Source organism: Pelodiscus sinensis, chromosome 23, assembly GCF_052426305.1.
Source record: "Pelodiscus sinensis isolate ZL-2025 chromosome 23, ASM5242630v1, whole genome shotgun sequence".
In the NCBI taxonomy this organism is placed as follows: domain Eukaryota; kingdom Metazoa; phylum Chordata; order Testudines; family Trionychidae; genus Pelodiscus; species Pelodiscus sinensis.
The window spans coordinates 23628028-23643247 of record NC_143074.1 but is presented as its reverse complement, the minus strand read 5'-3'; the positions used below and the strand labels follow the sequence as shown (position 1 = coordinate 23643247).

The following is a 15220-nucleotide window of genomic DNA, read 5'->3' as shown; positions in this document are numbered from 1 at the left end:
AAACAAATTGCAGATCTTTAGAATATGAGGTTGATTGTCTAGAGACAGATATGACTGTTGTTGCTGTAGAGATACCCAGAGTGTGCTTTGACAACATAAATAACTCAGGTGATAACTTGAATGCTACCTCTAGCTCAGCTCCCATCTGCACACAGAATTCTTTAGCTCATGTTAAGTGGTGCTTAAACTCTAGCTGGCCTGTTGAGGGGCAGTTAGAAGCACAAGGGATGGTGATGCTAATGCTAGTAACTCTGGGGATGAGACAACAAACATGTAGAGGGCACCAAGAGACTAAACAACACGCAATGTGGACTTGTCAAAAAGAAATCAAGGCAAACCAAATTAATTTCCTTCATTGATTAAGTAACTGGCTAGTGTGGAAGCTAGTGTGGAAGCAATTGATACATCTCCCTCCCCCCCCCCCCCCCAAAACCCCACAGTATGATTTTCGGTAAGGCTTATGACTTAGTCTCTCGTTTTTTTCATAAGAAAACTTGGGAAAAGTCTAGATGAAGTTACTACAAGGTGGATGCATAACTACTCTCAGTATGATCTTTTAATCAGTCATCAGTGGCAACTGGCCAATGGGGAGGAAGTATCTAGTGGGCTCCTGCAAGATTGTCTGTCCTGTGTCCAATACTACTCCATATATTTATTAATGACTTAAATAATGTAGTGGAGAGTGTGTTTTTAAATGTGGTTACCACCTCCTAACTTGCAGGGATTGTTAACACTTGGGAGGATTGGATTAGAATTCAAAATGATCTTGCCAAAGGGAGATCTGGTCTGAAATAAAAATGAAATCCAATAAAGACAAATGCGAACTGTTACACTTAGGAACAAGAAATCAAATGCACAAATATAAAACTGGGAATAACTGGCTAGGTATTTATCCTGTTGAAATAAATCAGTAATTATTGTAGATCTCAAATGTAATGGCTCTAAAATGCATTTATGTAAAAGGCAAGTATTATTCTGGAGTGTATTAACAGGGATCTATATGTAACACAAAGGAGGTAACTGTTCCACTCTACTCAGCAGTGTGAGTACTGGGCACCTCACATTAGGAAAGATGAGGACAAATTGGTGAGAGTCCAGAGGAGAGCAACAAAAATTATAGAAGGTTTAGAATACCTGACATAAGAGGTAAGGTTAAAAAAAACCTGGGAATATTTAGTCTTGAGAAAAGAAGATTCCAGGGGATGTAATGATAAATAATCTTAAATTACCATTTTTAAATGTGTTGAGCACCATTATGAAGAATAATGGCCTCTCTATGTCCATTCGAAGGTAGAACAAGAAGTAATCATCTTTGATCTGCAGCAGGGGAGATCTAGATTAGGAATTGGGGAATATTTCTAAATATTAGCCGCTCTGAAATAAGCTTCTAAGGAAGGTTGTGGTATTCCTGTCATTGAAATATTTTTAAGAACAGCTTAGACAAACACCTATCACAAATTGTCTAGGAGGTTTACTCGACCCTGACTCAAGACCAAAGGGCTGAACTAAGTGATCTTTTGAGCTCACTTTCTGTGCTACAGTTCTATTGTTCTTAACTCATCAGCAACTAACAGGGCTGCCCCTCTGATTCTAATCAAATTAGTCTGTAAAACTCCTGTGTTGCAGTGAAGTGCAGTCACTCTCACTCAAGCTATAGTAGCTTGAATGCAGTAGCTGAAGCACATTAACTCGCAGTGAAGACAAGCACTCAAGGACCACCTACCACTATATGAACTAAGATGTGGTAAATATTTCAAAATCAAATTATTTTGTCTCCTATTAACATTGCTTCATATAAACCACAGCTATTGTGACCTTCATATTTTGTTTTAAAGCAAAGCTAGAGTGAAAAATATTGATTTATGGCATTATGAAAAGAATCTGTGTTGGCTGCTGAAAAGTGTAACTTCATGATTTTTTGTTTTTAACTTTTCCTAGGTCTATACTAAGAGCCACCTATGTCAGTTAACTGGGGGGAAAAAGTGCCATACTAATATAAACCATGTATAAAGTTAGATCATAGTCTTTGACTAAATAGATTAGAACTTAACTACTGCCCTACAGTTCATGAATCTTAAGAGCTTTACAGAGTAAGGTACAAATACCACTGCCAGTAGATTAATGCATCACTTGTTAACTATGCTCAACAATAGCTCTTTTGCACATCTTTGAAGGTCAGACAGAGAAGGAATGGAATTTTAACTGGGGACTGACATGATGCTGTACTTGTTTTGAAAAGTGTCATGAAAGTTTTCATCTAAATGCTTGCAATCCTAGTTGGAGTGAGAGAACTGTGCTTCAATATCTCAAGAAAACCATTTACAGATGACCACTCTTACTGAACTGAAATGCAGTGTGTTCCAATAACCTACTGTTTGACCATTGGTAAAGACCTGCTGTTCAAGTATTACTTCCAATGCAACTGCTTGTTACGGTACTAGACAATGTAAAGCAGGGGTGGAGAACCTCAGGTCCAGGGGTCAGATGCAGCCCTGGTTTATCTGGATCTGGCCCCCAGGGCTCAGAGCTCCCCTCAACATTGGGGAGCCCGTGCTGGTACTCTAGCTCCTCTGCCATTTCCCCACAGAGCTGGAGCACACAGCATCTACTAGTCAGAGTCCCCACCCACCCACCCCCAAGCTCTGGTGTGCAAGGGGAATTTGAGGAGTGTCTTTCTCCTTCTCAATCAGTGAGGGGTTTTTTATTTTGTTTTTTTCTTTGCTTCTCACTTGTGTGTGGCCCCCAAATGATTTTTTTGTGGGTCAGCAGCCCCTGGCTTAGAAAAGGTTCCCCACCCCGATGTAAACTAAAGGAATGTTCAAAGCATTTAATTCCAGAAAGTGTATATGTCATTATCAAAAGATAACTTAAGTCTTGAGAAAAGGCGCATAAAAAAGTCGGACGGCCCCTGCCCCCAAAAAACAAACATTACAGTGGGGGAAAGTGTTCTTTCATAGCATTTTGCAGTATTAACACAATCACCTTTTCAGGGGAAGAGTTTTAAATGGCTATATTGGGCTGTTGCATGTACAATTTTAGATAAGTAATGGCCAGGGGGAGGGGCAACAAATATAATGGAATAGTTATTCTAAAATATAACTATTTTAGGGCAGTATTTCTTTCAGACGTGGTACAGAGAGCTAGATTGCATGAGACAAACTAATTTTTAAAAGACATAAATAACCACTTGTGTCTAGAATCATCTTGATCTAAGTTACCCCATGATTATTTTGTCTGAAATATTGCATGTGAATTTGATTTCAGGTAGAGTCTTCTATATTGAAACATTTTGATGCTATAATATTTATAGTCTAATGTGGGTGAGAGAGACACAAAAACTGGTCAATGTTTTTTTTCCCTGAATTAAAATAGAGCCTGGGGCTAATAGTTATAAAATATAGTTATACAGACTATCCAAAGGCAGCTTTGTTATAGAATAAGATGAACTTAATATGTAGTCAGTCATATATGTATAACTTCATTCTAAGTCACTTTGCAAAGTTCTAAGCAGTGAAAGACTAGATACTCTTGAAATTGACAGTGCTCTTGTAGTCACATAAGTACCATGATAATTAATAATCTGTATGTTAACGTGTGAAACATCATTTACTGATAAATGGATAATCTCACAACTGAGTGTAATATACAACTTCCTGCCTATCCTAAGAATAATTAAGGGAAAAGTCTATTACTAAAATATTTGAAATACACTTTGGCCACATTTGTAAGGATTATTTTTGCTTTTAGAACCTACTTGCTTGATGAGCATGTAGGTAAGGTACTACTGTAGATTTGTCTCTATTTTTTATAAAAATTTTACAAGTTAACAACTGATGTAACTGAAATGTCAGGTTTTTTGTGGGATTTTTCCTCTCCTCTTCACTGAAAATACTTAAAAACTTATACAATTTGTTATACCAATAGTCTTATTTAATTGATGTGAAAATAGAACACAGTGAATTCAAAAGTGCAAAAATGAGGACCAGTGGTGAATATTGGGAGTTATTTTGAGAAGGAATGAGCAGCAGCAAAAGAGAGTTGAATTAAAAATGTGATACAAAGCAAAACTGCATTAAAAACAATTATTGGTATCCTGCAACCCTGTGTTGTCTGTCTTTACTTTTATGGTGCAAATGAAATGAGCACATGTAGTTACTATGCTGGTCTAATACTTTAAACAGACAAATTTTCCCTGGGCAAGAGAACATAATATGTGTCACAGAATAAGTACCTATTTGCCTTAATATATGTCACAGAATAAGTACCTATTCAGCGAGGAAGTTGAATACTGTTTGAGTTGAAATAGTGGGGTTTGAGTACTGTTTAAGGGAAGAACCTACTTCTGTGTCACTACTACCAGCTTCTTTAAAGAATATATTCTGGAAAACCAAACTCAAATATCCCATTTAGGATGTCAGGCATCTGAAGTTTTTACTCCAAATTGCAATAATTTTGTGAGTGGAAGTATTGTTGCTGAGAAGAAACTAATTTTCTCCCCACAGCTACCGAGCCTAAATCTGCCGCCTTATAAAATGCCTGAACCTAGGAGCCAGACTCTTAATTGCTTATAAATCCAAAAATCCCTATTGATGGAAAAACTCAGAAGATATCCCAAAGGAACTTGAATAAGTATCACTGAGAGCATACCAGATCCAATATGAGGTACTCCTCATTACTATAACTAAGCCTGTTACTCTCTCAATTTTTTTTTTTTTTTTAAGGGTTGGTCTTTGTGGTTAAAGATAAAAGGTGCTGAGTTTCTTAAACTTAGCTTCTACTTCTGACCTGCTCCCTGGCTTTGATTAATTCATCCGGGCTGCGTCTAGACAGGCAAGTTTTTCCGCAAAAGCGGCCATTTTTGTGCAAAAACTTGCCAGCTGTTTACACTGGCCGCTTGATTTTGTGCAAAAGCACTGACGGTCTACTGTCCGAAATCAGTGCTTGTTGCGCAAATGCTTTGACGTTCCCGTTCGGGCAAAAGCTCTTTTCCGGACATGTTTTTGCGCAAGAGGGCCAGTGTAGACTGCTAAAAACTGTTTAGCGCAAAAAAGCCCCGATGGCAAAAATGGTGATTGGGGCTTTCTTGCACAAAACCGCGTCTAGATTGGCACGGATGCTTTTCCGCAAAAAACGCTTTTGTGGAAAAGCGTCCTTGCCAATCTAGACGCTCTTTTCCGCAAATGCTTTTAACGGAAAACTTTTCCGTTAAAAGCATTTGCGGAAAATCATGCCAGTCTATGTGTGTCTGCCCATTTTCACCTGTTGCATTGCTAGCTGTACCTTGCTTTTGTTTGGCTAACTTAGTACAAGTCTTACAGGGGAAGCTGTGTTTGTCTGTACAGGTGACACCTTGAAGATCCAAATATTTATTTGGGTATAAACTGTAGTGGGTCAAAACACGCTCAAATTAGGACTGGATAAGGATTTAGAACCGCTGTGGTTTCCACTCCACGAATCGGACGAAGTGATTTTAGACCAGGAAAGCTGAAGCCCAGATCGCTGTGTTGCTCTTCACATCACGCCTTGATGTGAGTACAGTGCTGGGACAGCTTTAGCTCTCCCCGGGCTTGTTCTAAACGTGCCCCCAAGCCCCGTGCCTGGGGCGCGTTTTCCAGCCACACGGAAACCCGCCTGTGCCGGAGCGGTCTGTCGGCGTGGCGCGGAGGCGAGGCGGCTGCAGTAGCCCCGGGGCCGGGCCGCCATCCCCCCCCTACGGGGGCAGAGAGAATTTCGTGAGCGGAGCCACCTCCCCTGAGCGCCCCAGGGCGGGGTGAGTGTCCGTGGGGCGGGGCCCGTGAACCCCTCGGCTGCTCTAGTCCCCGGCAAGGCACCTCCCCCGCCCCGGCGCTGGGGGAAGGACCCCGGGTCTGCCGTCCATAAGCGGGGCAGGGGGAGGAGTCCGACAGGAAAACACATCCGCTTCCGGCCCCAACCACTTCCGGGGCGCCCGGAAGCCGCCCGGCCGCCGCCGCCTCCTATTGGACCGGAGCGGGCGGTAGCTGAGGGTCAGGGGCTGAGGGAGCCCTCATCCGAGAGGGTCTCTTCCGGTGGACAGGGCGGGCGTTGGGAATGTGCTTCCGGTTCCTCTGGCGGTGGCTGACGCTCGCTCGCGGGGCCGCCGGTGCGGGGCTGAGGAGCGTGGGGCGAGGCGGTAAGCGCTGAAGGGGGGGGGTCTACTTCCGGTTCCGGTGTCTCTAGCCGCCTTCAGCTGGGACCGGATCCGCCTGGGGGCTCCTGCGGAGGAAGGTCTGGGGGGGGGGGGGTGATTGTGCCGCTGGGGCGCAGGGCTCAGACCCGCATAGGCCGAGACTGGCTGATGCTACGTGTGTTCCTGGGCTGCTGCAGCCCCGCCCTGAGCGAAGGGGTGAAGCAGCAGGGATGCTGGCTGCCGGCGGCGCCTCTTACTGGGGAGCCCTGTCTAGACTGGAGCACGAAACCTGGCCCGTTGCCGGCCCGTAGTCAGCTTTCAAGCCACGCTCCGCATAAGCACCCCTTCGCTGTTGGCAAATGTCGTGGTGCCGCCTTCGCTGGTGACAGTGAAACTTGTATTCAGAAAACGTCGGATGGGATGGTGGAGACGGCGAAAGCTGATATGCTTGAATTGTAACCTTTCTGTTTGTGTGTGTTTCCCACAGGTTGTCAACATGGCTACAGACTCGGATGTACTCCATTTCCAGTTTGAACAGCAAGGGGATTCCGTGCTGCAAAAGATGAACCTCTTGAGACAGCAGAACTTATTTTGTGACGTTTCAATATATATTAATGACACTGAGTTTCATGGACACAAGGTGATTTTTGCTGCCTGCTCCACATTTATGAGGGATCAGTTTTTGCTCAATCAGTCGAAACAGATGCGAATCACCATATTGCAGAGTGCTGAAGTTGGCAGAAAGTTACTGTTGTCTTGTTATACTGGTGCTCTGGAGGTTAAAAAGAAAGAGCTTTTGAAGTATCTCACTGCTGCAAGTTACCTTCAGATGGTCCACATTGTAGAGAAATGTACCGAAGCATTATCTAAATATCTGGAAATTGATGCATCTATGGAGAATAGTAATCAGAATATAGAGAAATGCCATTCCTCTGATACTGGACTGAGAAATAAAGATGACAGTTTAGATAAAGATTGTGAAATAATTGAAATTTCTGAAGATAGCCCTGTTACATTAGAATATAATGTAAAACAGGAGAAAGGGGATATCTTACAACCAGCAATGCAAAGCTTAATATCGGAAAGAAAGGACATGAAATCGCCAGAGATTTCCACAGTCGAAATAGGATATAAAGATGATGAAATTTGTATCTTCAGAATGGATTCCATGAGCATAGATAATGTGGACAATGATCATTTTCCGCAGCCTTGCACCTCCTCTAAAACAAGCTTATATTTTCCAGAAACGCAACATTCACTGATAAATTCTACTGTTGAGAACAGAATTACAGAAATGCCTGGGAATCATTTTCAGGGGTTTGTCAGTGACAATACAGAAGGAACCTCCAGTGTAATGAGTGGATTTCAGAGTCTGGAAGATTCTGGTTATTCATGGCGGCACCAGTGTCCTAAATGTCCCAGAGGATTTGTCCACCTTGAAAACTATCTGAGACACCTAAAAATGCACAAACTCTTCTTATGCTTACAGTGTGGGAAAACATTTACCCAAAAGAAGAATCTCAACAGGCACATCCGAGGGCACATGGGCATCCGCCCATTCCAATGCATGGTTTGTCTGAAGACATTTACTGCTAAAAGCACACTTCAGGACCATTTGAATATTCACAGTGGGGACAGACCTTACAAATGCCATTGTTGTGACATGGATTTTAAACACAAATCTGCCCTAAAAAAGCACTTGACTTCAGTTCATGGAAGGAGTGGTGGAGACAAACCAAACCTTGACGTTATTACACAAATCAAAATAGACTATGATTAGTGGATTTCTGGATAACTGTAAAGACATGCTGTTGTGGTGAAATGCCAGTTTTCCAGCAAATCTCTATGTAAGGGCGACAAGTGCAAATAAATACCTACTCTCATTTACTGTGTTGAAATCTAGTGTTGGTACAGTTGTATGGATGGTGTTTGCTAGCTAAAAGTAAATGGCAAAATAGAACAGAATTTGTGTTCCTTTACTGGTGCTCGTGGTACAGATAAAAGACATCTGCACAAAACTTTTTCTTCTAAAAGAGAACTCTTGCTGCTTTTCTTTCACACTTCCTCCTCATGTTCGAGGACACTGCCTATTTCTGGGGGATCATTGATCTCTCAACAAGCTAAAATCTGAACTGTTGCTTTCCCAACCTTTAATAGAAATGTCAATACCTATTCAGAACGTTAATTATGAGTGCTCCAAGAGCGATAGTTAATGTATCAGTCTATGTGAGGTCATTTTCTCAGTTCACCAAATTTTTGGATCTTTTAGCAAAAAGAAGTCAGGGCCTATTCTATTCTAAATAGATTTTTCTCCCACACTCCTCATATCTGATTGCCAAGTGTGTAGTTTAAAAAAAATAAAAACAGGAGAACTCTCTAAGGAAGCTTTAAAGTTTGTCTTAGAGGAACTGAAAAAGGCACAAATGTAGTATTCAGTTCACTTTTAACTGAATAGAGTAGGGGTGGCCAACCTGCGCTAGCAAGCCACATGCGTCTCTTCTTCCCCAAAAGTGAGGCTCGCGCAGCTGCTTCTGCATGTCCTTCCTCCCTCCCTATGACCCGTGCTCCTGGCTCCTCTGCTCACTGGGGCAGCCGACAACGGGAGCCCGATATGGCCAAAAAGCCTCAGCTTGTTTCTTAAAGAGGCAGCCTCTTTCCCCCCCCCCCTCCCCCCCCCCCCCCAGACAATTCTGGTGCGGCTCTTTGCATTTTTCCCTGCTGCTGTTTTGGCTCTCTGCTAAATGAATAGAGTCTCATTTTAGTCATGTTCTAAAGGTTTCTAACAGGATTGTTCTCACTGACACAAATTGTTTGGTTGTAAGTTTTGGTAATCAATTCTTTGTCTTCTGATTGTATTTTATGTTTGTCTTAGTTTTGTAAGTCTCAGATGTATACTTATGCTGTGAAAATCCGAGCTACGCTCTATATTAGGATGTTTTTCAAATAGACGTAGAGGCCTTTCTATATAAGGAACCGTTTGGATATGGAGGACTCTTCAATCTGTAAATGTATGATATTGTAAAACACTATTGAATGTGTCTGGATAGATGTTACACTTTATGGTTTTACCTGCAAGCATCAAAGTGCTCTGTAATTCAAATTATTTATCTTGTGCCTGTCCTTGAGTGGCATACATGTTTCTTCCATTTAATGTGGTATAAATAAAAATATATACTGTTAGAGTGGAATAATGCCAGTTATTCTAGATCCTCTTGAATTAGCAAAAACAGTAGTGCTCTTTCTTATGTATTTACACTATAAAGCTCTTATGTCACTTGCAAAAGGATCTCTTAACTTCTAGTATGTCATGTAGTACAAAAGTCACCTTGTTGGGTTTCACTCACCATCCAATTAGATGGGGTTTATGTACACAATATATGCTGTATAACTTCCTATTATTCATCTATAATAGCAATGTTCAACTGTACTGGTGTGATTGCATTCTCTGTCCAGTTTTGGCAGGTTTAATATTTTAGCCATTTTTTACCATTGTTTCAGAATGGGTTTATAATAGGTTCTTTACTTGATAGTTAGAATTAAGCTTTAAAGAACTGATTTACCAGTCGCTTATTATAACGCCTAGAGGTCTTAGCTGAGTTCATGCATAAAGCTAAGCATGGGATGCAGAGTTAATTCCTGTCTCAAGGTTTACAATATATATTATAGATGGGAAGTTTTGCTATCTCTATTTTACAGAAAGGTGTGCTGAGGCACAGAAAGACTAATGACCTAGGCCTGCATAAACTCAAGATGTTTCAGTTCATTTTATGTACTGTGAAGTAGTCCTACTGAAACGAATGGCACTATTTGTTGTGTAAAGTTAAGTGTGTATATATGTCGCAGGAGGAATGAGGCCTAAATGATATAATCAAGGAAGGTATAACTGTAAGCATAAGACCTCTCTCATCTCTCTGCCCTTATCCTGGATATATAATTTGGACATGATTGTTTTGGGATTCTTAACTATAACAATTCAATCCTTAGGTTCGGCAAATATGAGTTTTGTTTCCTTTTGTGCTGGATATTGATGCATGATTAATTTTGTGAGTTTTAGGTGTGAAATTTGGCAGTTCCACAGTAGTGGCAATTGCTTTTTACAGCACTTTTGTTAGTTTGGCTTGTATTCCTTGGCTATTTCTGTGTTTGCAGTCTTGATGTCATTGCATTTAGTGGTGGCTGTATTGGTCCCTCACGTGGTAACAAATGCATAGGGTTCACTATTGGTTTGGTAAATGTCTTATTTTGTTTAATAGTAACATTAAGGGCTTGCTTGACTTCCAGAACATACTCTTACTCTGCACTCTTGGCTTCTGTATTATATTAAATAATGTGCATACACTCAAATTAACAGGTTTATAGCTATTTTTTGTGCAGTGGGTAGTCCTGTGGCACCTAAAGCCATGTCTTTACTAACAGAAGATCAATGTTGATGTGATAGATCTTCTGGAATTCAAATTAACGGGTCTAGTTAAGACTTGCTAATTTGAACTCTGAGGGTGCCCCCATCTGCAGCTGATACTCCTGCTTCTGCGACCAGTAAGGGAAGCCAACAGAAGCTGTTGGCTACCTGCTGCGGGGATGGTAGGGAAATTTGAAACAAGATGCATCAACTCCAGCTACATAATTAACATAGCTGGAGTTGTCTTTTGATTCAATCTTACCTTTAGGGTAGACCTGGCCTTAGAGACTATCCAAAATGTATAGAATCATGAGATTTCATGGGTACTACTCACTTCATCAGATGAATTGGAGTGAAAATACCAGAAAACGAGATATCAAATATAAACAGCAGAAGTACCTGTCAGTTGTAGGACCCATATTAATGAGGCTAATTAAGTGGGCTGGATGTATCCCGTTCATAGTTTTTTTTGTGAAAATGAGGATGTTAAAGGCAGGAGAAATTGGCTTTGTAATGTGCCAACTAGTTAATGTCTTTATTCAAGCCCAGGTAAGTGTCGCATTTGAAGATTAATTTCAGAGTTCTGCAGACTGTAATTAGTGACATTTCTTTGTAGAAGACTGGCTGCTTTTAAATTCATGACTGAGTGACCTTCAGTTTTGCACTTTAAAAAAAAAAAAAAGAAATCTGGTCCTACATGTTAGATGTCAGAAAACATTGGAGAACTATATTAAAATAACAGAGGGTACGTCTACACTTGCTCCCTAGTTTGAGCTAGGGATGCAAATATAGCTGACTGAAATTGCTAATGAAGTGAGGATTTAAATATCCCGTGTTTCATTAGCATAATCTCGCCAACAGCTGATTTGAACCAGGAAGTGCGCCCTGGGACAGTTCGAATCAAACCCCTGGGGTGAGATTATGCTAATGAAGCGCAGGATATTTAAATCCCTGCTTCATTAGCAATTTTGGTTGGCTACATTTGCATACCTAGCTCGAACTAGGGATCCATGTGTAGACATACCCAAACTAAGGAAAAAAATTGTTGCTTTTTAAATGGGATCTTTTATTGTAGTAGAATAATTAAATGTATTGTGATGTTTGGGGACAGATAGAGCCTTGTTTTGGCTGACTTTCAGTTTGTTCTACCGCAGTGTCTTTTTGTCTTTTTGTCAGCAATACAGAATCAAACAATCATTGTCCAATATACAGGACTATGTAGCACTTTAAAGACTAACAAGATGGTTTATTAGGTGATGAGCTTTCGTGGGCCAGAACCACTTCCTCAGATCTAACAGTGGAAGAAAATTGGCACAACCATATATACCAAAGGATACAATCAAAAAAATGCACACACATGAAAAGGACAAATCAAATTTCAGAACAGAAGGGGGATGAGGAAGGGAGGTAAATGTCTGTGAGCTAATGATATTAGAGGTGATAATTGGGGAAGCTATCTTTGTAATGGGTAAGATAATTAATGTCTTTGTTTAGACCTAGGTGATAAATTCGACACTTACCTAACTAATAGAGGCTATGATCTTGATATGCACCTTCTGTGTGAGGATTGGTAAGTTTTTTTGTTCAGCTGTAATAGTATAGGTTTATGTTTATCTCTTCAGTTGCTCGAATTTCTTTCCTGATTAATTTTGTTGAGAGAGAGAGAAATTCACTTATATGCATACATATGTCTGAGTCCCCTGGTGCTTTTCTTAAATGTAATTATTTTTTTCTATAACCTGATAAAATGGGATGGAAATAAGCATTGTTTATATATACACAACTCTTGAGGAGTGTGTGTGTGTATGTGTGTGTATGTGTATATATATATATAGAGAGAGAGAGAGAGAGTCTGAAACTATCTTAAAAGTATTGAATATTATGTTAAGAAATTGTCCATGTACTTAAATTATAGCTAACTTGATATTTTAAGTACACTCTCAATTGTTAGTCATGTTCAACACACAGTCAACTGTAAAACTCCTTGCCAGACGGGGAGGGGTAGCTCAGTGGTTTGAGCATTGGCCCCCCCTAAACCCAGGGTTGTGAGTTCAATCCTTGAGGAGGCAATTGGGGCAAACAATTTGTCAGGGATGGTACTTGGTCCTGCTGCGAAGGCAGGCAACTGGACTTGATGACCCTTCAAGGTCCCTTCCAGTTCTAGGAGATAGGCAATCTCCATTAATTTAATGTAGGATGTTGTGAAGACTAGTACTTTAACAGGGTTCAAAGAAGAGCTGGATAGATTCATGAAGGTTAGGTCCATCAATGCCATTGGCCTCTGTGGGTAGACAGGATACTGGGCTAGAGGGAGCGTTGGTCTGACCTAGTATAGCCATTCTTATGTTGGACTCCACAGTTCTTTTATATACGTATGTAACTGTCCCCCCCCCCCCCCTTAGTTTGTTTCTAACCAGTTAACTGCCCGAGGGCTGCTTGTTGTTCTGACCTCCTGAGGTCTCTGTGGCAAAAGACTGAGAAAGCAGGCTTGGAGTCTTTATTTCAAATAATGCAGCTTGTGATTTCTTTACGGCTGCGTCTAGATTAGCATGATTTTCTGGAAATGCTTTTAATGGAAAAGTTTTCCGTTAAAAGCATTTTCGGAACAGAGCGTCTAGATTGGCACGGACACTTTTCCCCAAAAGCGTGTCTAAATTGGCACGGACGCATTTCCGCAAAAAGCCCTGATCGCCATTTTCACGATCAGGGCTTTTTTGCACCAAACCACTCTGAGCTGTCTACACTGGCCCTTTTGCGGAAAAGTTTTGTGCAAAAGGGACTTTTGCCTGAACGGCAGCAGAATAGTATTTCCGCAAGAAGCACTGATTTCTTACAGTAGGAAATCAGTGCTTTTGTGGAAATTCAAGCGGCCAGTGTAGACAGCTGGCAAGTTTTTCTGGAAAAGCGGCTGATTTTCTGGAAAAACTGGCCAGTCTAGACACAGCCTACTAGTTTACCGAGGAGGAAAAGAAGGCCCTTGCGAGGAAACAACCATGCTCAACTAGCAGCATCTGTACCAAAGGACTTCATCCTTCCTCTGGCTGCAGCCTGCCGCTCTGCTCCCCGCCTCTCTTCCACGAAAAAGGGGAGCAGCAGTTTTAGGGCTGCAGGCAAGGCCCACGCCCCTTCTCTGCTGCAGGCCAAGTGGGGTCAAGCAGAGCAGCAGCCCCCTTCCCCTGGGGCAGCTGCACCGAGCTCCTGCTCTCTGGGGCCGGCAGGGGCAGGGAGAGAATAACGCCTCGCCCAGGCAGGCGGGGGCCTGGGGCCTTTCCCTCCAGCCTGGCGTAGGACACGCCCACTCCCTGGGCTGGGGCTTCTCTGCTCCATCATCTCTATGGTTCTTACCCACAGTGCACTAGGTCCGCCGCTCACCCAACCGGCGCGGGTCTGGCTGTCATGTGACGCGAAGGGGCGGCCCTGGGGGGGGGGGAGAAAAGGCTCCCGTCTCACGTGACCCGGCCAGCTCTCGCGATAGTAGCGGGGGGCGGAGGGGCTGGGCTCCCGGCTGTCACCGCGATGAGGAGGCGCCGCCGAGGCCCCCGCCGCTGCCTCCGCCGGGCCGCTCCGGGCTGCCCGCCCCATGGAGTGTGAGAGGCCGGCGCCGCCTCCTGCTCCCGGCCCGGCCGCCCCGCGCAGGTAGGGCCGCTCGGCGGGCGGGGCCGGGCGGGGGGAGGCGCCGCGCGCTCGGCGGGGGGGGGGGCGCAGCGCCTCTGGAGAACGCGGCCGGGCGCCCCCGCCGCAGCGCCCCCCCCCCCCAGTGCCCTGCGGCAGCGCGCGGCGGGGGGGGGGGCTGTCAGCCCCGGCCTCGCCCCCTCGCTGTCAGCAGCGCCCCTCCCGGCGGGGGGGGGGGGGAGCCGCCTGGGGCCTTCGCCGCCTGGTCCCGGGCTCGCCGCGCGGCTGGGGGCGCCATCCCCGGCTGCTGCGCGGGGAGCCGGGGCCCCTCCTCCCCGGGCTCCCGCGGGACAGGGCCGCCCCCGGGGCCGTGCCCCTCCGCTCGGCTGCTGTGGCCCCGCGGGCCCTGCGCTAGACAGGCCCCTGGGCTCTTCGCTCCGCCCGCCGGCTCACCCCGCTGCTAGCCCGGGGCGAGGCGTCACGAGCCCTGTGGGGACGCCCGAAGAGAAATAGCAGCGCAGACAAAGCCCCGGCGATGGTACCTGCTGGTGCTTAGGAGACGAGCCCAGCCCGCATCCTTCTGTGAAAGAGCAGCGGACTGTTCAGTGGAGCCCTGCAAATCCAGGCATTGGACGCGGACGTTCCGCAGCTCGTTTGGGCAGCTGTGGATGCAGATGCAAGTTTTGTATGTCGAGCCCAGCAGATGTGCGGGTAGCCGCTTTGTATCTGCGGGTATTAGCCTCTGCAAATGTCAGGGCGGATATCTGTGGTTCTTTGGTGGATACGGATGCGGATACAAATGTTGTGTCCACGCATAGCTCCGCTTTTAAGTACAAGAGCGGGGAGGGATTGTAGAGAATAACAGCAATATGATTCTGTGGTAGAGGTATTGATTTAGTAGGAAGGATTATAGGAGTTATTGGGGGAGAAGCTTATACCTAGAAATAAGTGAAAATTAAAACAGTCTAGGTTGAAAATTAGGAAAGATTCTGATGGCAAGATCTTCTGGATGTATTTTCTGTCTCATATGTGATGACAAAGTTGGGCCTGACCCTAATTTG

At 43.9% G+C, this 15220-nt stretch overlaps 2 protein-coding genes across 5 annotated transcripts in view; both read left to right on the top strand.

The window, feature by feature from the left end:
* The first annotated feature begins 5986 nt into the window (after nt 1-5986).
* ZBTB6 (zinc finger and BTB domain containing 6) lies at nt 5987-9328 on the top strand. Its single transcript, XM_075905613.2, has 2 exons — nt 5987-6151; nt 6636-9328. The coding sequence occupies exon 2, from the start codon at nt 6645-6647 to the stop codon at nt 7926-7928; it is 1284 nt and encodes a 427-aa protein (XP_075761728.1). The 5' UTR covers nt 5987-6151; nt 6636-6644; the 3' UTR covers nt 7929-9328.
* Nucleotides 9329-14017: 4689 nt separating this feature from the next.
* The window catches only part of RC3H2 (ring finger and CCCH-type domains 2), a 50114-nt gene continuing 48911 nt past the window's right edge, over nt 14018-15220 (top strand). For all 4 annotated transcript variants that reach the window (XM_075905606.2, XM_089772909.1, XM_075905605.2 and 1 more), the window contains exon 1: nt 14018-14183. The gene's annotated coding sequence lies outside the window, so the exon portion shown is untranslated. The remainder of the gene's footprint in view (nt 14184-15220) is intronic.

Coding starts and splice junctions, on each gene's coding strand:
- ZBTB6 (XM_075905613.2), top strand. CDS start 6,645: ATGGCTACAGACTCGGATGTACTCCATTTCCAGTTTGAACAGCAAGGG.